Source organism: Cygnus olor, chromosome 19, assembly GCF_009769625.2.
Source record: "Cygnus olor isolate bCygOlo1 chromosome 19, bCygOlo1.pri.v2, whole genome shotgun sequence".
In the NCBI taxonomy this organism is placed as follows: domain Eukaryota; kingdom Metazoa; phylum Chordata; class Aves; order Anseriformes; family Anatidae; genus Cygnus; species Cygnus olor.
In genome coordinates this window covers 357627-377995 of record NC_049187.1, presented here as the reverse complement: position 1 = coordinate 377995, position 20369 = coordinate 357627, and the positions used below count along the sequence as shown (strand labels likewise).

The window sequence follows — 20369 nt, the reverse complement described above, 5'->3', positions numbered from 1 at the left end:
CTCACCAGAGCAGAGTACAGGGGGACAATCACCTCCCTGGCCCTGCTGGCTGCACTATTCCTAATACAAGCCAGAATGAGGTTGGTCAGGCAGGTCCTTTCATGAACCCAAGCTGCTTATCCCTACAGCTGCTTCCCTTTCCTCTGTCTCTGCTTTCTGTGGTTATGCCCTTGTTTAACAGTACATACCACACAAAGCATGGAGAGTACATGCCTTTCTTCAGCCACCAGTCCCTTCGTGGTTCAAAGCCTGATATGTCATTTCTCCCAGCCTGGATCCCTGAAAGCTTCTCCCCTCCTGCTGGAGCGCCTCCTTGCATTAGGAGGAGCGTGTACATGGAAGCTCCCAGTTGCTCAAGTGCTCCAGCCTTGCTTGTGGGACCAAACCTTGGGCTGTCTGCTCCTCCCTCCCTCCCAGGTTACACATCTAGCCCATTTGCAGGGTACCAGGACAAATGTACAGCCCATCCCTGAATCTCCACATTGTGGAGCTCATCCCCAGCACGGTGGGGATGTTCTTGTTGCCTTTTGCAGAGACCTTGCAATGTTGTTTGATGATGCTGAAGCCTTCTCAGCCTGGTACCCACCTCCTCCTTGCTCCTGGAAGATGCTCCCACACTTCCCTCTGCAACAACCTGGTGACTGCACTGTCAGCCCCAGCAGTGACAAACTGCCTCTTGCAAGTTTGGACATAAATCACTGATTGTCTCCTTCCCGCTCTTCCTAAGAATTCAGTAGTTTTAGGTTCGCACTCAATATATTCTGTAACCCTGAGCTCCAGTTTCTCATTAGATTCAGAGTCTTTCCCTTTTCCTGCAGGCTGGTGCCTCTGCTTTTTCTTGCCACCCTCGAACTACTTGAACAACACAATCACCTTCAGATGCCTTTCTGGTCCTCCTGTGATCTCTCAGAATTCCCTCCCCACAGTTCTTTCTCAAGGTGCTGATGAGACTACAGTGCAGTATTTGCAAATCAGTATTTGCCGTCTTTGTAACTTTTAAAGGTGGTTTGGTTTTGGTTTGAGGTTTTTGTTTGTTTGTTTTGTTGTGTTTGTTGTTGTTGTTGTTTTATTTTTTGTTTTGTTTTGTTTTGTTTTTTCCTGGAGAAGGATGAGATGTGCTCCCACAGTCTGTGGTCTTTCTATATCTCCATTAACAATGTAAACACAGCTTGCTGCTATGAAGTGCAGCAATAGTTCAGCAAGGCAGAGTCCAACCTGTCATGTTTTTTGGGATATTTAGACCACACTCCAGGTACAGCCCAGGAAACCTGGAGGGGAGAGAGAGACTGCTCCTGTTTGTTCTCATTTAACAGTTCCTGGGATCCTTACTGACTGCAGTGGTGATGTCCCTGCTCTCAGGTGTTCTTCAGGTGATGCAGAGTTTTGGCCTGTTCATCACCAGGTCCTGCCCCAGCTCAGACAGAGGCACAGGGAGGTGGTTTTGTTGTGCCATGGGCTCTTCAAACAAGTACCTGAAGAGCTAGAACCATTTCAGCCAGGTCTGTCAGGTTTCTACCAGAGCCCACTGGCAGCACTGGGCCAGAGAGTGGCCCCCGTGCCAGCTGAAACAGCTACGGGGCAGTGGGAACATAGGCATGGCTGTGCAGGTGTGGGCTCTTGCAGGGTTGGCTTGAGGATTGAAACCCCCTGGGCTGAAACTCATCACCTGCCCCCACAGACATTTCCCATCCCAGAGCCCCTGGAGCCAGATGTGAGTTGCGAGGGTTGCCAGAGGTTGTGGCATGGCTTCAGCCCACGACACAGCAGAACAGAAGGCTGGAGACGTCCCACGGCAGGGGTGAGTGCTCACCCTGCTCCCACCTGTCCTTCATGTCCTCCTGCTCTCCCTATAGATGAGTCCCGAATCCCTGCAGGGGGGAAATCTCAGCAGCCCCACCTCATTCCTTCTCTTGGGGTTTTCCAGTGCCTACAAAGCACAGGTGGCCCTCTGCCTGGGTTTCTCGCTCATTTACCTGGTGACTCTGCTGGGGAACCTGCTCATAATGAACCTCGTCTGGCTGGACGCTCACCTGCACTCCCCCATGTATTACTTCCTGGGCCACCTCTCCTTCCTGGATATCTGCTACTCCACCGTCACAGTCCCTAAGATCCTCAAGGACTCCTTCTCACCACAGAAGACCATTTCCTTTGTGGGCTGCATCACACAGATCTACTTCTTCCTTTGCTTTGGGGGCTCTGAGTGTGTGCTCCTGGCTGCCATGGCCTACGATCGGTACCTGGCCATCTGCCGCCCCCTTCACTATGCAGCGCTCATGAGCAAGAAGGTTTGCCACTGCTTAGTGGCTGTTTCATGGTTGAGCGGCTCCTTCTCGTCTCTGATCCAGGCCTTTCTCACAGCCCACTTACACTTCTGTGGGTCCAGTGTCATCAATCACTTGTTCTGTGAGATACCCTTCTTGCTGAATGTGTCCTGCAGCCCTAATGCTCGCCTCAACAAGGCTGTCCTGTATGCTTTGGCTGGGACTATTGCCATGGGCTCTTTCCTCCTTACTCTCATGTCGTATGTTCACATCCTCTGGGCTGTCCTCCAGAAGGGAGCAGGGGGGCAGAAGGCCTTTGCCACCTGCACCTCCCACCTGACTGTGGTGTTCCTGTTCTTTGGTGCTGGGGCCATTGCCTACCTGCTGCCGCACTCCAGCACCTCCAAGGAGATGGGCAAGGTCCTCGCCCTGCTGTACACCATCATAACCCCCATGTTGAATCCCATCATTTACAGCTTGAGAAATAATGAAGTCCAGGGGGCCATCAGGAAAGCCCTGCACAGGGTGTTGTCACAGAGATCCACCAAGGACACAGGCAGGGCTGCGGAGCAGCCCCTGCCCTCACCATGCACGGAGGGCAGCTGCTGATGACCCAAGATGATGGGGGACAGTGGGGCCCTCTTGGACCAGTGGCAAGCAGAAGAGTGACCTCTGGAGATGTGAATAGACCAGGAGGGGATTCCATAAAACCATTAGGTCTTGGTCACAGTTCTCCCAAAAAACAATTCTGTGAACTTTTTTCCTAAGAAATAGGTATTGTCCAGGTAGAGAAGCTGTACTGAACCTCCACAAAATGCCTTTGTTGTGACGGTGCCCTTGGTTAGCCTTGTTTTTTTTTTGTTTTTTTTTTAATCATTTATCTGCACTGAGGCTTTGTCAGGCTTTCTGGAAAGAGCTTTTATTCCTAAGCAAAGCTCTTTCTGAGGTGAAACACTGCAAAGTACAGCAGTAATGCCCTGCTGTAAGCATCTCCTGCTAAGTGGTGGATAATCTTGTCTGGGCTGGACTTGCAGACACTGCAGAGCCGGATATCTTTCTCTTAATGCAATAAAATATGTATAAGTAGGAAAACCACTGTTAGGGGATTGATCTTTGTAGTTTCAGGAATCAAAGCCAATCCTGGGAACAGACATCTGCTTCCGCATGCAAAATGGTGGTGACAAGGCAGGAGTGTAGGTGGCACCTGAACATGCCTGGGAGAGCAGATTATTTTGGTTCATGATGTGCTTTCAGGAAGAGTGCACAGGGCTCTTGGCACCACACAGAGCTGAGAAGGCGTTGCCTGGTGGCCACAAATAAAGGGATGTGAAAGAACACCGTGACCGTATCTCACTGTGTGCAAGAAGATACGCCTACAGGCATAGTGAAACATCCTCACATCCTTCTTGGACCTCAGCTGAATGCTGGGCTGTGATTTCTTTGCAAGCTTCTGTAAGGCTCATGTTTAGCAGAAATTATGGGAACTGGTTTCCTGTGATTGGAAGCAACCCCTCCTCTGGTGGAACCAAGAGTTTCCCAGTCACACCCTCCCCAGAGCACACCATCAAGGCAGAGCTAATTGGGGAACCCAATTTGCAGGACAGATACAAAATTGGCTGCTCCTTTGCCAATAAAATAGGAATTGCACATTCCTTCTCACCCACGGTCCCCAGGACATGTGAGCCAGATATTCACCTCTCGCTACTGATGCCGAAACCCAGGAGGGTTCAGTTTCACAATTGTTCCTGCCAGTTATAGCTATTTTCGTATTTGGCCAAGTATGCACCTCTTGAGGTGACAGAGAAAAGACGATGAAGAACCCATGGGGCAGGGAAGGGTCATGCACCACAAGTCCTAAGTGTGCTCTATGCTTGGCCAGTGTCTGCCACCAAAGATAAAATAAATATATCTCCCTTTTATCAGACTTATTTGTTTGGGAAAATCTCTGCTTTCTCTATAACAATGGTCTCCAAAGTGGAGTGTGTGCCCTCCAGGGGTGTGCAAGACAATGCATTGGGGTAAAGGAAGAAAATATTTTTCTACCACTAATAAATAAAATATTTTAATACTATTTTAAAACATCATCTTTATCTCATCCTTTCTTAATTTCCATTTTTCTATATATTCTATCATGTACAGTATTAATACATGTATGTAATTTGTAAATAGCTGTATTTATATCGGAGGTATGTCCTCAAAAGCTTTTTAGTGCGAGGGGCGTATGATTAAAGAAGTGTGGAGATCACTGCTCTAGAACAACACATCTGAGCAAAAATAGTCTGGGGCAGTGGAGATTTACCCACAGCAAAGGATGATTTAGGGATGTAGTCAGGATGACTTACGCAAACCAGACAAGTTGAAGCCCATGGGACTAGGTGGGATGCACCCAAGGGTGCCGAAGGTGCCTTTTTGGGCTCTGCATGACTCCCCAGAGCTTCCTGCTTTGGTCCCGCAGACACTGTCGGTGGCAGGGGATTCCTCCCCACTTCTCCCTGCCCCTGGCGGCAGAGCTGAGCGTATCGCCCTGTGCCGGACCCAGCAGGAACACGCTGTTCGGATGCAGGCAGAAGCAAACACAGTGCCAGCTGAGGCCACGGCTGCCGATGTTATCTGTGCAATGTCTTCAGCCGTCATGCGTGTGGCCAGAGACAGGTTTGCTTGCTGCCTCTGAGGAGCTGTGCAAGCATAAAAGCTTGGAGGTCCCCATGGAGCGCAACGTCCTCACAGGTGTGCTGCATGGGTGCCAGGTTGTGCTGGGCAAGAGGCCAGCTCTGAAGATGAAGGTCATGTTCCTGCTCTTGGAGCTGATGCTTCTTTCAGTGCTGCAAGCCCAGGCAAAAATCCCTCTGAAGGAATATTTTGATGCAGAGAAGGTAATGACATTCGAGGGAATTTTCTCATGGTGGAAGACGGGGAAGCTGCCTTGCTTGGACACAGCCTTCGTAAGATAGCAGAGGTCAGACAAGGCCCACCTGCACATTTCTGTGAGGGCCCCAACTCCTGCGGGAGTCAGAGTCCCTCGGGCTTTCTGGCATTTAAAATCATAACACCTGGGTGCTCAAGCACCCTCATGGGGCAGTCAGCTGGCTAGTGAGTATTACTGAGTACCTGGGTTTGTCCAAGTGGATTTTGCATCTGGTTAGCTCTTTATGGCAGATCACTGCTTTGCATTGCAGAAGAAATGCTTTTCCACCCCATCAGCAGCTTAAGCTGAGGAGGGTTTAGGGGCTTCCTGCTCTATCCCTTAATGTCTCATTGTTTTCTGTATTAATGACTGTAGAGCCATTCTCTCTAGCTTGCTGGGAAGTGGCATACCATTGCCATAGCTTCCCACTCCAGCTGGATCGAAGACTTCAAGAGAAATGGGAAGATGGCTGTGAGCACTGTAAAACCACAACAGAATGGTGAAATAATCATCAAAACTAATTTCTGGGTAAGCTGCAGTGCAAATCTCATTCGCTATGGCTTTCACCATGGGCTCCTTTCCTTTTTGCTCTGAAAAAGCCTCTCAGTTAGCTCTTGAGTTCTTCAAAAAACATAGGAAAAACTACATAGGTCCCCTGGGGGAGGTCATTGCTTCCTGACATAGTAACACGTGTGCTGTTTGCGTGCATGGAGCAGAGTTTCCAAGAGCTGGCCTCCATCCTCCAACCTTGAACGGTGATCAACTAAAAGTAGAAAAATACAGTGGACATGGAAACATCTGCCGTGTGGCTGGAGACTACAGAGGTGAGACCAGAGGGGCTACTGTGCTCTGTGCCCACGCAGGAGATGTCCAAGATCTGCTCCTGCTGCTGACTCAGACTTAAGGTACAGACTAGTCTGGCAAAAACGGAGCAAGGAACTGTGCAAGGAAACCCTCTGGCCTGGTGGGGGAGATTTGCTCCTTCTAGCTGCAGGTGGAGCCAGAGATTCAGTGCATCCATGGGCGTTTGTAAAGCGCCTCTAAGTGAGCAGTGTGAGCAAAGATTTAGGATTATTGTCTTTGCTCCACTACCAGGCTGTGTTGGGGATTGGAGAAGTGTCACTAAATCAAAGAAATTAGATTTAAGCATTTTTCTATTTAATCTATCTTTACGAGTGCAAGATTGTCTTCACTTGTCATTCTGTGTGCCTGAAAAAGAGAGGCCAAATTCAACCAAGCTTCTTCCCAGTGGAGAAGACTGATGTGGCTTCACATGCTTTAAAATTAGTTTCTTCTTTTCTTTAGCACTAACTAGAGGGTGCCACACACCCCACATTACCTCTTCATTCAGCCCAAAAAAATCAGATTGATGAACCTCTTCCTCCTAGAAAGGTGTCCAGTCTTGGTTGGATGATGAGGGATGAAAACCATAACATTTACTTGACAGCTTCTTTCCAGCTACCCCTGACATTGTTAGGAGTGCCTTGTCTCTGAGTGGAATTGTCTCAGCTCAAGCCCCAGCTGCATCTTCCTGCCTCCCCCTGCAGCTGCTTGGGCTAGAGCAACCAAATGACCTCTTGAGCTGCTTTTTGAGGAGGTCAAAGGAAATGTGGTGGAGCTGCTCCAGCTAAAGGAGCACTGGGAAAGCCGAGGGTTTGCATGCCATCAGCCAGAGTCTGATCGTCTTTGTTTGCTCCCCAGCCCTGAAGGATGTGAGCAGAGGATGACAGTCCTAAAAAGAAATGATCAATCTAGTCAACACACAAACTCCTGTAAGTAGCAGGGGAGCACAAGGGCAGAGGTGGGAGATCTGTTCCTGACCCAGCAGCAGGGTTTAAGTCATCCCCAGGACAGGAACCCTCCATGGCCCCTCAAGTTGGGCTCTTGCCCCCCATGCAGGCAATGACAAGTACCACCGCAGAGCAGACCAGCAGGAGCTAGGGATTCCCTGTCACAATGCATAAGATGATGCCGGTGTAGACCCCTTAGTCAAGGCAGGTCCCTTAATGGAGCTGCTGTGATGCCTTCCCCTCTCCCCAGGCAAGCCCAGCCCTCGCTGCGGGCTGGTGCCACTCAGCAGACCCCCAGCACACCTCTGCCACGCAGCTTGGCCCTGACCCCGTGCCCAGCTCGCCTGTCACCACCAAGCCACGGAGCTGCTGGCGGTGGTTCTGGGAGATGCCCTGATCCCAGAGTGATGGGAAAAGGCCCTGGGCTGCCCGCACCAGGCCTCCTGGGTGACCTGTGAACACCTCCATCTCCTCTGTCCCAGAGCCCAGCCCCGCACACCTCCAGCTCTCCAGCTCCCTCCGCTGATCACGCTAGGGTTGGGATTTATGGGTCCTTTTTCTGTACCATACACTGGAGTCACGTTACCAGGTGTCCCAGAAGAGATTAATCTGGGGAGAGGTTGTTCAGGAGCATCCTCAGAGAGGGCCCTAGCTTCCTTCCAGCAAGTGATTGGGTGCTGTGCTGGGGGGCCCCAGACTCTCTCATGGTGCAATGTAGTACCACAAGGGCCCCCTGGAGGGGTGAGATCCTAAAGCTTGCTGGGATTGGATGTCAAAAGTACTCTTTGCTCTCAGGACTAAATAAATGACTTTCTTCAGGCTTTTCAGGGTTTAGGAGCTCTGATGATGGTCTTGAGGAAAGAAGTGGCATTTCTCACAACCACGGTAAGAACCGCTGACTCTTGGTGGATGCAGCCCTGGCTGGTCCCAGGACCACGGGAACACCCTGAGGTGGAGACAGCCCTGCTGAGAGCTGGACACCACCACGTCCCACAGCCAGAGAGTGGAACAGGCAGTACTGGGGATGAGGCTGGTGTGATGGGGATCCCACGCTGTGCCAGCGAGCAGGTGCAGGGAGCCTCCCTGGAGGCAGAAAGGGGAGCACGGCAGCAGCTCAGCAAAGCCTGTGGCAGCCTGAGCCGCACGGGCTGGGAGTGGTGCTAGCTTCAGGAACAGGATACGGCAAGGGGTGCACAAGGGGTGCACAAGTGTGCTGGAGAGGGGTACAGCAGAGAGTAGGGGGTGCAGAGGAGGGGTACAGGTGTGTAGGGTGGAGGGGCTTGGGTGTGGGAGGCAGAGGGGGTGCAAGATGGGGCTGGGGCAGGCCAGTTGCGTGAGAAGCTGTACGCAGCCTTGCATGGCAGCTTCTGGAGGCCTGGGAGCCCTGGGCATGGGGAGGCTCAGCCCGTGCCCGATGGGAGGCGATGCCCTGAGCTCACCCCTCCCTATCCCACACCTAACACATCCCTCCATGGCTCACAGTCCTCTCCCATCTCCCTGCCCCCTGCCAGGGGGCACGGAGCTCTCTCCTTGCCAGCGCTGTGTCCCTCTGCTTTCTCCTGCAGGGGAAGATGTCCCCAGCTGCAGGCTGCTAGATACGGACTACAGCAACCACATCCTCCTCAGTGACCGCGAGTACCAGGGGCGGATCATCTCAGTGCTGTTTCTCTACAGTAAGTGTTGGAGAAAGCAAGAGCTGGGGAGGCAAGGGGTGCATGGGGCAGACCCTTTAGCAAGTGGGATGGGAACTGCAGGAGAGTTATCACCTGGTCACTCTGGGGATGTCTGGACTGTCTGCTCTGGCAGGAACACAGCACCCAGGTGTGCTCTCTCTGCCTGGGAGGAGGAGGGCTTGGACAGTTTTGGCCAGGCTGCAGACACCACTTTGTCCCCTGCAGGCAGGGATGCTGAAGCGAAACCCCACATGTTAGAGAAATTCAGAGACACCATGAGCCAGATGGGGCTTTCTGAGGAGCAGATGATTGTGCTGCCCAAGACCGGTAAGAGCAAGAGGCAGACCTGTCCCCGCATTCTCCCTGCCCAGTGGGGTCCTGCACACTCAGCTCTTGCACAGAGCAGCACTGAAGTGGGTGTGTGGGGTGGGGGAAGGTGGCACCTCCCCACAGCTGTTTCACTGCAGACCACTGATAACCACGGCTCGCTCAGTGCAGAATGGGTCAGGAAGAGTGGTGGTGCCCTGGGATGCTCCGTGCGCTGAGCTGGGGCAGGTGCAACCCTTGCAGGCAGTACACAGGGTGTGAGGCAGAAACAATGCGATAAACTGGGGTCTGCAGGGGATTTTAGCCTGTGCATCCCTCTGTACGTGTGCTGAGCAGCTCTCCTCTGTGCCACATTACTCCTTGGTTTTCTCTGTGGGAAAGGAGGTGGGCCTCACTCCTTGTTTTCTTTCCAGAAGAGTGCACCCCGCCATCCGAGTAGGTGACTTAGAGCTCCAACCATCCCATCCTGTTGCTGGGTGAGCCCCAGTGTCCTCCTGCCCACCCACCCCAAGCTGGGAGCACAGCCAGTCCCAGCACAACCATGCACAATCAGCTCAAAACTGATCCCAGCCCAAAAGCACTGTTCTCCTGGGGAAAGGCTTAAAACCATATAAAAACTGGAAAATACAATTTTCTTTTCTTTTTTAAGCTTTTAGCCAAGTAAATTGTAAGATCTGAAATTCAGCATTAGCAATAGATGTGGCCTCAACCTGAGTTTTGAGAAGTTGGGAACCAGGAGCTGCTTGCAGTGGGAGCTCCCCTTGGAGCTGGGGCCGCCTCGCTGCTGGGAGTCTGCCTCTGGCAAGCAGCAAGCACTGCTCCAGAGACGGGGAACAGAACCAGGGCATCACAGGGCAGTTCAGGCAGGAGCAGACCTTTGGGGGTCTGCAGTCCAACCACTTGCCACAACAGGGCCAGCTGTGGGGTCAGCCCAGGTTCAGGCTTTCACCCCACAGGGTCTTGCAACCCCCTGAGGTTGGGTTCAGCCTCAGCAGCTCTTTCTTCTCCCCCAAGAGAGCCCCACTCTCAGGCCCCTCCTGGGGGGGGCCTGAGGAGGGCTCTCAGTCTGCAGGGGAGCAGTTGTGCTACCATCCCTGCTTGGCCCCCACAGACCCCTCTCCTGAAGTGCTACGTCTGCAGAGCAGCCTGTGCATCCCCCTGCTCGGGGCTGCCCTGGCCCCAGCACTCCCATGCTCGGCTGGGCACTTGCTGGGTTTACTTCTGGACAAAGCCATTGCCTGACCTCAGCCATTTGGCAGTGGTGACTTTTCCATGTCCTGGCCCCTGTTTTTGCAGCCACGCTGCAGACTCATGGCCCAGATCAACTTTGTAACTGCAGCCCTGGTCCCTGTGCTCCTCACACCGCCAGTAGCCAGCACCTCGTCCCCTCCTATCCCGCGACCTCAGCGGCTCCCAGTTAGCTGGCGGCTCCATGCCCTGCTCTCTAACCCCATCAGAGAAGTGCTGCCTCCTGCGGTCCCTGCTGTACCAGTCTGGGGGTGCTCCCAGAGCTGCCCTGGAGACCCCAGCTTGGACCTCTTCAGATCAGACCCAAAACACCCTGCTGCAGGGAAAGGGAACCAGGTTGAGATAATAGCAAACGAACTGGTGGAGCCTCCGGTGGGTGCAAGAGCATCTGTCATTACAGGTAGCTCTCACTCACCAGATGTTTCTTGGCCTGCAACTCCTCAGGCTTAGTCCTACGTAGTGCTAAATGTTTGAAATATAGAAATTAGGAGACTCCAATTAACCAAGTCACGCAAGCAGGAAGCAGGGCCTCTTCCTTCCTTCATGCAAAGAGAGGGGAAAACAGTAGTAATTGGGGAGCTCTGGAGTCCTGTGGAGGAGCAGGGCACTGGGAGGACATGGCAGGGCCAGGTCAGTCTTGGAGCACAGGGACCTGCCCAGTTCTGTGGGTGAGGTAGTCCCAGCTGGACCCTGCTGTGGAGATGGCACCGTCACGCAGCTGGGAGCACTGGTCCCGGCATGCAGCCCGGGGGCACTGGCTCTGGCAATGCATGGGACAGGGCAGGGGAGGCACCTGGGGGGACCTGGCAGGGACTTCACCTGAGTCTGAGCTTGGCCTCTCTGTCCCTTGGTGACAGGGACAATGCAGGGCAGAAGCAGGGGCTTGGCTCCCTCTGAGCACCAGGCAGCCCTTGTGTGCTGTGTGGGTGACAGGGCACTGGCACAGGCTGCCCAGAGAGGTTGTGGAGTGTCTGAATTGGCTTGGACACGGTGCTGGGCACCCTGCTCTGGGAGGCCCTGCTGGAGCACAGGTTGGACCAGAGGCTCCCAGAGGTGCCTTCCAGCCGCAGCCGTGCTGTGATTCTGTCATCCCCATGCATGGGATTTCACAGCCCCGTGCCCCCCTTCCATGTGGTTTCTGAGGGGTCGGGGCAGGACCTTAATCCCAACACCCGCTGCTTTTGCCTCAGCTCTGCTCCTGGGCTCGGCTCCCGGCACCCTGCAGGCACAGCATCTCTCCGCCCCACACTCCTTCCCTCTTTCTGTGCGAGGACTGCATTTCTCATGACAAGATTTGATGTTACCTGTCCTGCCCAGCGCACAGAAACAACCCCGTGCGGAACAGCAGCGCCGCCGAGCTAACTCACGCTCACAGCAGCCCCTCGGTCCGCACAAAGGGCCCTCGGCCACGGGGCTTGCGAAACGGGTGCGGGCGCCCTTCGGGCCTCGGCAGCGCCCCCAGGAGGCCCGACCACGGCAGGCCGCTCCCGGAGCCGCAGAGGGCCCGGCCGGGCCGCGCCGCCCCGAGCCCCGCGGCCGCCACCCGCGGCCCGGCCGAGCCCGGCGCCGGGCGTTACGGAGCGAGCACCGCCCCGCGGGGGGGGGGGGGGGGGGGGGGGGGGGGGGGACCGCCGCCCCGCCCCGCCCCGCCCCGCCGAGCCCGGCGCCGCCGCCCGCAGCCCCGCGGCCCCGCGCCCGCGCCGCTGGAGGATGGTGGCGGCCCGGGGCGCTGCCGCCCGCCGCGGAGCGCTGCTGCTGCTGCTGCCGCTGCTGCTCGCCGCCCTCGGGGCCTGCCGCCCGCGCGCCGCCCGCGCCGGTGAGTGCGCGCCGCGGCCTGGCTGCGGGTCCGGGTCCGCGTCCGCGTCCGCGGCGCCTCGGGGCTCCGCGCTGCGTTGTGCCCAGGGGTCCCCGGGCCGCTCTGGCCGCGCCTGCTCCTGCCCCCTCCCCAGGGAGCCGGCTGTCGGCTTCGTCCCCCTCTCCCCCGGGGGCCGGCCACCCGCGGAGGAGCAGTGCCCACCCCGCTGGGGCGGGCCCTGGGACGGGGCAGGGGCTGTGCCCCCCCCCCCCCCCACCCGCGGGGCAGCGGCGGCCGGGAGGCGGCGGGCGGTGCGAAGCCGGGGCGGGGAGCCAGCAGCCCGCAGGTGCCGCCGGGGCCTCTCGCGGTCCTGGGGCGGACGAGCTCTCAGACCCCCTGGGCTGGGGTCGAAACGCCTCGTGAGGCTGCTGTCTGCTTCCCGGGGTGCCGCAGACCTGGGCTCCGCCGCACCCGGCTTGGAAACGCCACCGGCCTGAAGCCGTGGGTGCGCGGCTGAGAGGTGTGTGCTTCCCCCGGGGTGTGCTGGGCCCCAACAGGGATCCCTTGGGGGCGACGGGGCTTCCCAGCGTCCTCCTCCAGGGCTCCCGGGTTAGGAGCACAGCGACGGACCGTGCCTTCCTGAGGTGTGAGGATGAGACGGAAAATGTCCCTTGGTCTCCTCCGTGGTGTCCTGCAGGGTCTTCTTTCTCCCGCTGTTGCGCTGAAGCAGGCCCTGGAGTACAGCCAGCCCAAGGACGGGGTGGATTCAGCCACTTGCTCCCCGCCACCTCTGCTCCCTCACTCGTGGCCGAGCTGCCGCAGGCACTGGGCAAGCCCAGGTGCGGGGATGGGGCTCAGCAAGGGGGAGCACAGCACGTCACATTCCCTGCTGGGTTTTTGGGTACCTCTGGCAAGGCCCTGACAGCTGGTACCTTTGGTGCAGGCTGTGCCCCGAGGCCAGAGGTGCCCGCAGGTGTGGGGGCTGTTCCCAGACTGGCAACAGAGACTGAACTGTGTGGGGCCAAGCAGTGCGTGAGGGCGCTGGGACGACACTGTGCTGTTGCTGTGGTGGAGTGTCTTTATTGAAAAAAGAAACAAACAAATAAAGCTGCTCTAATGACTGAGCCATCTTACTGAGCCGTCATGGGGATGTGTCGGTTCAGGCAGAGAGAAGTCGCCCGCCTGCCCTCTGCTACACCGACGGCGCAGGAGCGTGCTGTTTACTCACCTGTCAGAAGAACCGCTCTCCTCAAGAAGTACCACCACTCGGCGGGGCTGACATATTGACGGGAGGCATTTCTGGTTTTCTACGGGGGAAAAAAAATGCATGGCTTTCATTTCCCTCACAGCAGCTCTGCATTTGGCCTGCTTTCTATTTTCTTAAGGGGGCTTTGCTTTGTTTGGAGTTTCATTTGGCACGTCTCCCTGGACAACATGCATCTTCGTGGGGTTTGATGTGTGCAGGTCCAGCCCTGGGCACACACCTTGTCCCTCGCTCTGTGCCCACTGCCGGGCTGTGCAGGGCTGCCATGGGCAGGACCCCAAGCCCTCCAGGTGCACTGCACGTGGGAAGCCGGGGACACAACCTCCCGCCTGCACCCGGTGTTTGCCGTTTTTGGTTGCCAACAGTGCCGGGAGCTGCCGCAGAGGCGGTGTCCCTGTCCCTGTGCGTGGGACAGAGTGTCTCTCTTGGCAGGTGCTTTCTGCCTGGCCGGTTGCAGAAAGCACTCGGGTGCTTGGAGCCAGGCTTTGCCTCCTTGCTCCCAGCATTGTTCATGGGCAGGCACTGTTCTCGCTGGTCCGTCCTGGCAATGGGGTGGGTGCTGGCAGGAGTGCAGCATGGGCCGGGGCCGGCATGACCCCACTGGGCTCCCACCAGCCCTCTGGGAGGTGCGATTTTTGAAAATCTCCCAGCGGTTCAAAACATGCGGACCTTTCTGTGCTGGGGTGGCTGTAAGCAGGCCCTCTGTGTGGTTGCTGCATGCTCGGCATTTCCACGCATTGAGGCCAGGGCTGGGTGCAGCCCTGTATCACCCTGCGGGGGTATCACAGCCGGCAGAGCCACCTGGGGACCATGACGCATGCTGCAGAAGGAGGAATGAGGTCTGGGTGGCTCTGCAGATGTTCTGGTCAGACACCAGTGATCTGGCATAATCTCTGCTGGCTCTGAATTTAAGACCATTACAAAGCCATGGTGGTTCATCTGAGACTGCGGGCTTCAAGGCAGCAGCGTCACCCTCCAGAGGTATCCCCCAAGGAGCATTTCCTGGGGCAGGCCAGGCATGCTGGCAGAGCCATGCTGGTGGGGGACCCCTCGAGGGGGCTGCTCTGGTGTCACCTGTGCCGTTTCCCCTCCCATCCCTGCCGCGTCAGAGGGCAGCTTCCCTGAGATGAGGCGAGCGCAGGCTGAGAGGGGTTGTTGCAGGCAGCAGCCTGTCCCTTCAGCTGGGCTGTTGTACTCTCTCAGCACAAGTGGGTATAATCTGGGGGGCACTACTCAAGCTCTTATTGTCTGCTCAGGCCTGAGCTGAGTGCATCATGCTCAGGCTGGCCAGGGGTGCCGGTGGTGCCCTGCGTTAGCTCTGGGCTGTGGCTGCCTGCCCTTGCCAGTGCTGCAGGCAAGGTGTGCGCCATGGCCAGACGCAGGTGCCTGCCATGAGGTTTCTCCACAGCTGTGCAGCAGCTTTGCAGCACCGTGTCCTCAGACTCAGCCCGAGGCTCTGCTGGTTTTTGGCTTTCCCCCAAGCAAGGGCTGGGGATAGTTTCTTTGCACTGTTTCCAATAATGTCATTTTACAGCCTGGAAATGCTGACAGCAGCATCCCACTGCCAGGATGCCAGCTTTGCATGGCACACAGCAACGGGGAGGTCAGGATGCGGGCATGCAGCGAGAGCTCTGGGTTAGTTTCTTCTTCTGGAGCAGCCTCGGAGAGCGTCCCTGCCCTGCCCTGTCCCCTCTGCTGGCCCTGTCCCCTGCTTGCTGTAGGGGAGGTTACAGCTGATTGGTGTCCAGCTGGGGACTCTGTGGGCTCTGCTGCCTGCTTCCTCAAGCGCAGCTGGGAAGGGGAAGCGTTGGCTGTTTCTTTCCGTTATTAAATTTCCCCTCTTGGGAGGATTGGGCAAAGCTCTGCTTGCTCTGGAAATGTCTGCGAGGTGGGGATGGCAGGGCCCAGCAGCATCTCCTGCTCTGTGCCACGTGGGTGGTGCCAGACCCTGTCAAGGAGAGAGCCAGGGGAAGGTACAAGACCATCACACCTGTGTCCCCCGGCTCAGCAGCTTCAGGATTGCTGCTTCAGGCAGAGGCTGACATCTCCTCCCCAGATTTGTCTGCCTCCTGCACTGAGACCAAAAGGCCCCTGCAGTAGATGGCATCTCACAGGACACAGATGGCGCGTGGCGCAGTTACATCCTCATCTTGCCGAGGACCTGTTCTGAGATGGAGGAAGGCAGCAGCTGGCTTTGGAGGTGGTACAGCCAGTACTCTTTTGTTTTGTTTTTTTCTGTGTCTCTTTATCCAGTGTGCACAGCTTCTAGCAGAAATGCTTGTGCTGCCTCACCTGGTTTTCTGGCTGCATTTCCTGGAGCATTAGTAAGAGTCAGACTTCTCACACCTTCTTGAGAAATTTGTTTGCCAGATTTGATCTATTAATACTATAAACAAAAAGATTTTCCAAATCAGATGGCAGGAGAGAACCTCTTTTCAATAAGACCGAAAACCCAGCCCTGCTGCTGCAGCCAGCAGCTTGCATCAGAGATGCCCAGAGAAGCTGTTAAGCAAAGCATGAGTGGTCGTTTCGGGTCCAAGTGACCCATTTGGCCCAGCGTTCCTGGGAGGATGCGTGTGACTTGCATGCTCCTTGCTCCCTTTCCTCCTGGTGCCACCTCTATGGGGATGGAGGTGAGAGCACACAGACGGTTACTGATAGCAGCTGCCCAGCTCTGCGGTGGTGCAGGGAGCTCTCAAGGTCTCGTGCTGCACAAAACAAGGCAGGAGTTATCTGCCTGGCTCTTTGCCCTGTGAAGCCTTCATGGCTCAGCATGCGGTAGGCTTGTCAGTTGCTCAGCTTTTAATTTGTCTGCTTTGCAATTACCCTGGTGGGGAGGGAGCTGCTGCGGGGTCAGGGCACGGAAGGCTGCTGGCCTGGGGGACTGTCCTCCTTGTGCCTGTGGAGGAGAAGTGCCAAGGAGCTGGGCACTTGCAGGCTTCCCCAAGGGCTGTGGGATCAGCTGATCCTGAACACTGAAACTGGGAGCAGGCAGAGGGTGGGCTGTAGCCTGTGCCCAGTTCTGCACCCATGACTGTCTTCTCACTCCTTGCAAGTGACGGTTCTGCCTTGGAGAGCTTCCCAGGAGCTTGCACAGTGGGTGAGCAAGGCGTGGTCTCTGAGCCCCCACACCATGCAGGTCCCTGCGTTGCTGTGTCTGGCAGCTGGGTTCATCTGCAGAGAGCAGAGGCTTCCAGGTTTCCCTGCTTTTTCTTGAGATGCAGAGAAGGTCATCTGAGTCATCCTGGTCATGGTGGTCAATTATCCTGCCTGGCGGTGAGGAGCTCTATGCCTGTACTGTGGATGGCACTTCAACTGAAAACCTGGTGTGACAGGGGACTGCTGACCATCCCTGCGGTGTGCAGCCACCCCATCGTGGTTAACCCCCTAGGCTGAGCGTTGGGACATCTTCTGCCACACAGTGGTGCAGCCCAGTAGTTCATGTGTGTCTTCACGTGTCCCTGGGAGCTGGGTTGCTCAGTTTGCTCCTACTGTGAGAAATGACTCCTCCTGGGTAGGTAGCCCAGGTGTGGTGGCAAAGGGGGAGCAGGAGATGAGGTGCTTGGGCACCGTAAGGGTTCTGTGGATCAATGCCTGCACTGGAGCATTGTTGGGCAAGGGTCTGCAGGCGTGGGGAGGGTGGGAAGGGAATGGGTGGGAAGACGCCCCTGATCTCCTTGATCCCCCCACTCACTGCAATTCCTGATGCAGCCAGCTCCCCTCACTGCCAAGGCAGAGGTTTGAGAGGGCTTTATGGAAGAGATGCTGTGACACTCCCGCCCCCTTCTTGGCTTCCACACAGCGCAGGCAAATGCCACCCTTGTGAGACCTGGTCTCCTGCCATGAAAAAGGAGGCAAAACGCTGCAGAGACCACGTGTCTCTTTGGAGGCAGGAAGGAGCATGAGGACGAGCCGCGATGGGGTTGCCCTGTGGGCACCACGCACCTTGGTCCCAGTCCCTGCTCTGGAAGTTGCTTTGTCATCTCGTGTTGCTGTAGCTGAGGGGACCCTCGTATTGGTGTCTCCCTGGACATGATGTTTGTGCCCTGCCTCAGCCAGGGCAGGGTCTTGCACGGGGCGACCACATCCCAAGGTATGGGGAGGGCGCTGGCTGGGGCCATGCAGGGAGATGCCTCTCAGATGTGCAGCTTCGCCAAGTGCTGTCCCAAAGGGCCGGTCAGGGCCCCATGGGTGCTGCTCCCAGCCAGTCTGCGGGGCAGGGAGCAGGGCAGTGGGTCCTTGGCACTGGGGACTCACAGTCCTGCACTCTCCTCAGCATTCTGCCAGGGCACCCTGAGGCTAAGCTGGGCAGGGCAAAGCCCCAGCCATTGGGGCAGCAGCACTGGGCGCCTTCAGCTCCCTGCTCTGGACCTGGGTTTAGCTTTTGGGGTCTGTGGGCAGCCTTGAGGGCTTGGTTTCAGTGTGCTGCTCTTTGGGAGCAAGACCCTGGCATAATCCCATGGCTGCTCTGCTGGAGGAGGCTGCTGGTGCTGCTGAGGCCCCTGCCGAGCTGATCCCCCCTCCCCCCGAGTCTCTTCAGCACAAACACAAAGATGAGTTTGAGACATTTGCCTGAAACAGCCCTTCTGGGCCATCGGAGTATTAAGGGACGGAATCGGCTTATGTCTGCTCCATGCTTATGGCATGGCAGGGGCACTGGGGACAGGAGGGGGCACAGGGTGGGAGGGGTGATGGGGACAGGAGCGGCGGCCCTTCCCCAGGCGTGAGGGTCTTGGTCCCTGACCACAGGAGCTGCCATCAGTCCTCTCCTGTGCATTAATTACAGGAGTATGCACGTGGTGTCCCAGTGCTTCATTCCCACAATGGGCTCTGGGGCTGGTCCCTGCTCCCTGACCAGTTCAGGTGCTCCTCAGGGTCACTGCTCCCTGGACCCACTCACACCAGGGCACGGCCCCAGCACTGGTGCCACTGACAGGGTGTTTTTCTCTCATGTCCTTGCTCTCTGAGGGCACTGTTCCCTACCTGCTTGGCCTCAGGACCACATCGCCTCTCCCAGCAATGCCTGAGCCCAGTGTGGTTTTATCTACAACAGTTATTGCAAGGGTAATAAGAGCACTGAACAGAGGCAGCAAGCCTATAATTAGCCATTTCATGAACTAAGGATAATTGCAATGAGAAGAAACTGGCCGTTAAGTGCCTGGAGCGTCCGTAGCGGCCATTTCTGGGAGGGACGGCCGTGCTCACACTGCAGAGGGCAGCTCGGTGCCTGGCCCAGGCAGCGCTGCGTGCTCCGGGCACCCAACCTGACAGGAGTGGTGCGGGGCTGGAGCCGGGCACACCCCAGTCGCCAGGCCTTGATGTTTGTTTGGATCCGTGTCAGGGAAGAAGCTCCAGGAGCTACTTTGCACGCATGTGGGGCCGTTCTCTCTTCTGGGAAAGCAGAGCCTGGGGCCTTTTGAGATTCTGGGAAAACGAATGTCAAAAGGCTTTGACAGTCCCTGATCAAATGTTTTGTTTCCTGTCTGAGGACTGCGTGTGGGCTGCTGGAGTGTGTTGCGTTGTCCCCCGTTCCCAGTTCCCATACAGGCATTTTCCATTTCCTTCCATTGTCTGCTTTGAATTCAAGGAAGAAAAAGCAGCCAAGAGCAGGTGATATTTAACGTCCTGCCTCTTCCTACCAGTGAAGCACTGCGATCCCAGTTGCTCCATTTTGTGTCCAGCACAATGTAAGGCAGCAGCAGCCTGCCAGTGTGCCCAGCAGCGCATTTCTGGGGCCTCTCCAATACGGACAGGGCAGGCAAAGCCCTCACTCGAGCAGCAGGAGGGAACTTTGCTTTCTGCAGGCTGAGCCCTGCCAGCCCAGGCAGGTGACACACGGCTGACATGCCAACGGGGAGCTTTTCTGGCAGCCAGCCCAGCCCAGCCCATCACGGTGCTCCTGACGTGCTCCTAAGCCTCGGTTTCCCTCCTGGGGGAAGGAGGTGGACAGAGGGCAAAATGTAGGGAAGGTGGCCCTGGCCCTGTATACGGGCAGCACCATGGGTGCTGCCTGGGCCTGGCCGAGGCTGGGGCATTTCTGTGGTCTGGGGCTGCTGGGGAGTGCTCCTCAGGGCTGGCAGCTCTGGTGTGCCGTGGGGCAGTGGGAGGAGAAGCTCCGGTTTGAGCAGCTCATCATCTCATGTCTGCCAGGGATTATTTCCGAGCCGCCTGCTAAGCCATCAGAGAGAAAGGCCCCAATAATCTGCCAGTAATGTGACCCGGCGTGGGGCTGGCTGCCGGCAGCACTAATTCTTGGCTTCCTGGCTGGAAATGAGGAGGTTTGCTTGAGCTGTCTGCCTCTCCTGGGGGATAAAAAACAAAGGAAATCTCCATGTGGTTCCTCTGCTGCTCTGGCACTGTCTGCAGCCCCCTGGAGTCCCAGGGTGCCGCGTTCCACAGGCAGCCCCTGGACGTGGCTGTGCCTCCTGTGGGGCCGGGGCCAGGCCTGGCTCCTGGCCAGGTTGCAGGAAGCCCCCCTGCACCCCCAGCCCGACAGGGCTAGCTCTCCTGCAGCTCTGTCGCTACCTCACCGCGGGCTGAGTCAGAGTGGGTGCAGTCTGTGTGACGGCTGAACAAGGGCAGGACAGGGTGACACGGGCCTTTCTGTTTGCCGTTCACCATGCGTGTCCAATCGAGCGCTGGTGTGGGTGGGCTCCCTGCCCAGCGTCCCATAAGGGTTGATTTGGCTGCTACAGCACTGTAGGGCTTGTGCCCCCTGTCCCCTGGGACCTGTTGATAACTGGTCATGTCACTGGTCCCGTTTCTGCAGGTCTGTTGGGAATGCTGAGGCCAGTGCCAGCATGTGTGTCAGACAGCGTGGGCAGGATGGACAGACCACCCCACATGCAATGAAGCTGGCTGTGCTGCTGCCTCCAAGCTGCCGGAGGGCGTTTTATCTGCAAAATCGTGCCTGATGCATCTTTACTAAAGGCTTCCAAATGTCTCCTGGAGGTGTGGGATGCAAGCGAGATGTGGGAGGGAAGCATCTGGCCCCAGTGGGCACAGTGGCGCTTAACCATGGCCCTGCTGCTCCTGGATTTATTAGAAGCTGTGCCGGCACGTGCAGTCAAAGCACGCTCCTGTGCACAATGTGCCTGCTCAGGGTG

At 56.7% G+C, this 20369-nt stretch overlaps 3 protein-coding genes across 6 annotated transcripts in view; all 3 read left to right on the top strand.

Annotated features, from left to right (window-relative positions):
• The first annotated feature begins 1853 nt into the window (after nucleotides 1-1853).
• On the top strand, nucleotides 1854-2881 carry LOC121057602 (olfactory receptor 2A25-like). The gene has a single exon (XM_040532037.1). It carries the CDS (start codon nucleotides 1854-1856, stop codon nucleotides 2868-2870), a length of 1017 nt encoding a protein of 338 aa, XP_040387971.1. The 3' UTR covers nucleotides 2871-2881.
• Nucleotides 2882-4399: 1518 nt separating this feature from the next.
• On the top strand, nucleotides 4400-9586 carry LOC121057455 (lipocalin-like). 4 transcript variants are annotated; one of them, XR_005813797.1, is made up of 7 exons: nucleotides 4400-5134; nucleotides 5883-6071; nucleotides 6868-6938; nucleotides 7776-7841; nucleotides 8522-8629; nucleotides 8855-8956; nucleotides 9373-9586. XR_005813797.1 is itself a non-coding variant. In XM_040531672.1 (7 exons), the coding sequence occupies exons 3-7, from the start codon at nucleotides 6890-6892 to the stop codon at nucleotides 9393-9395; spliced, it is 351 nt and encodes a 116-aa protein (XP_040387606.1). In that variant the 5' UTR covers nucleotides 4401-5134; nucleotides 5557-5694; nucleotides 6868-6889; the 3' UTR covers nucleotides 9396-9586. The 4 variants fall into 4 exon arrangements, 3 of the variants coding, with proteins under 3 accessions (XP_040387606.1, XP_040387605.1, XP_040387607.1); XM_040531672.1 differs by lacking the exon at nucleotides 5883-6071 and adding an exon at nucleotides 5557-5694 and having other exon boundaries at nucleotides 4401-5134; nucleotides 9370-9586; XM_040531671.1 differs by having other exon boundaries at nucleotides 4403-5134; nucleotides 9370-9586.
• A 2272-nt stretch (nucleotides 9587-11858) lies between these two features.
• NPDC1 (neural proliferation, differentiation and control 1) overlaps nucleotides 11859-20369 on the top strand; it is a 31179-nt gene continuing 22668 nt past the window's right edge. The window contains exon 1 of the mRNA XM_040531670.1: nucleotides 11859-12020. Coding sequence (XP_040387604.1) covers nucleotides 11915-12020 — 106 coding nt within the window. The 5' untranslated portion in view covers nucleotides 11859-11914. The remainder of the gene's footprint in view (nucleotides 12021-20369) is intronic.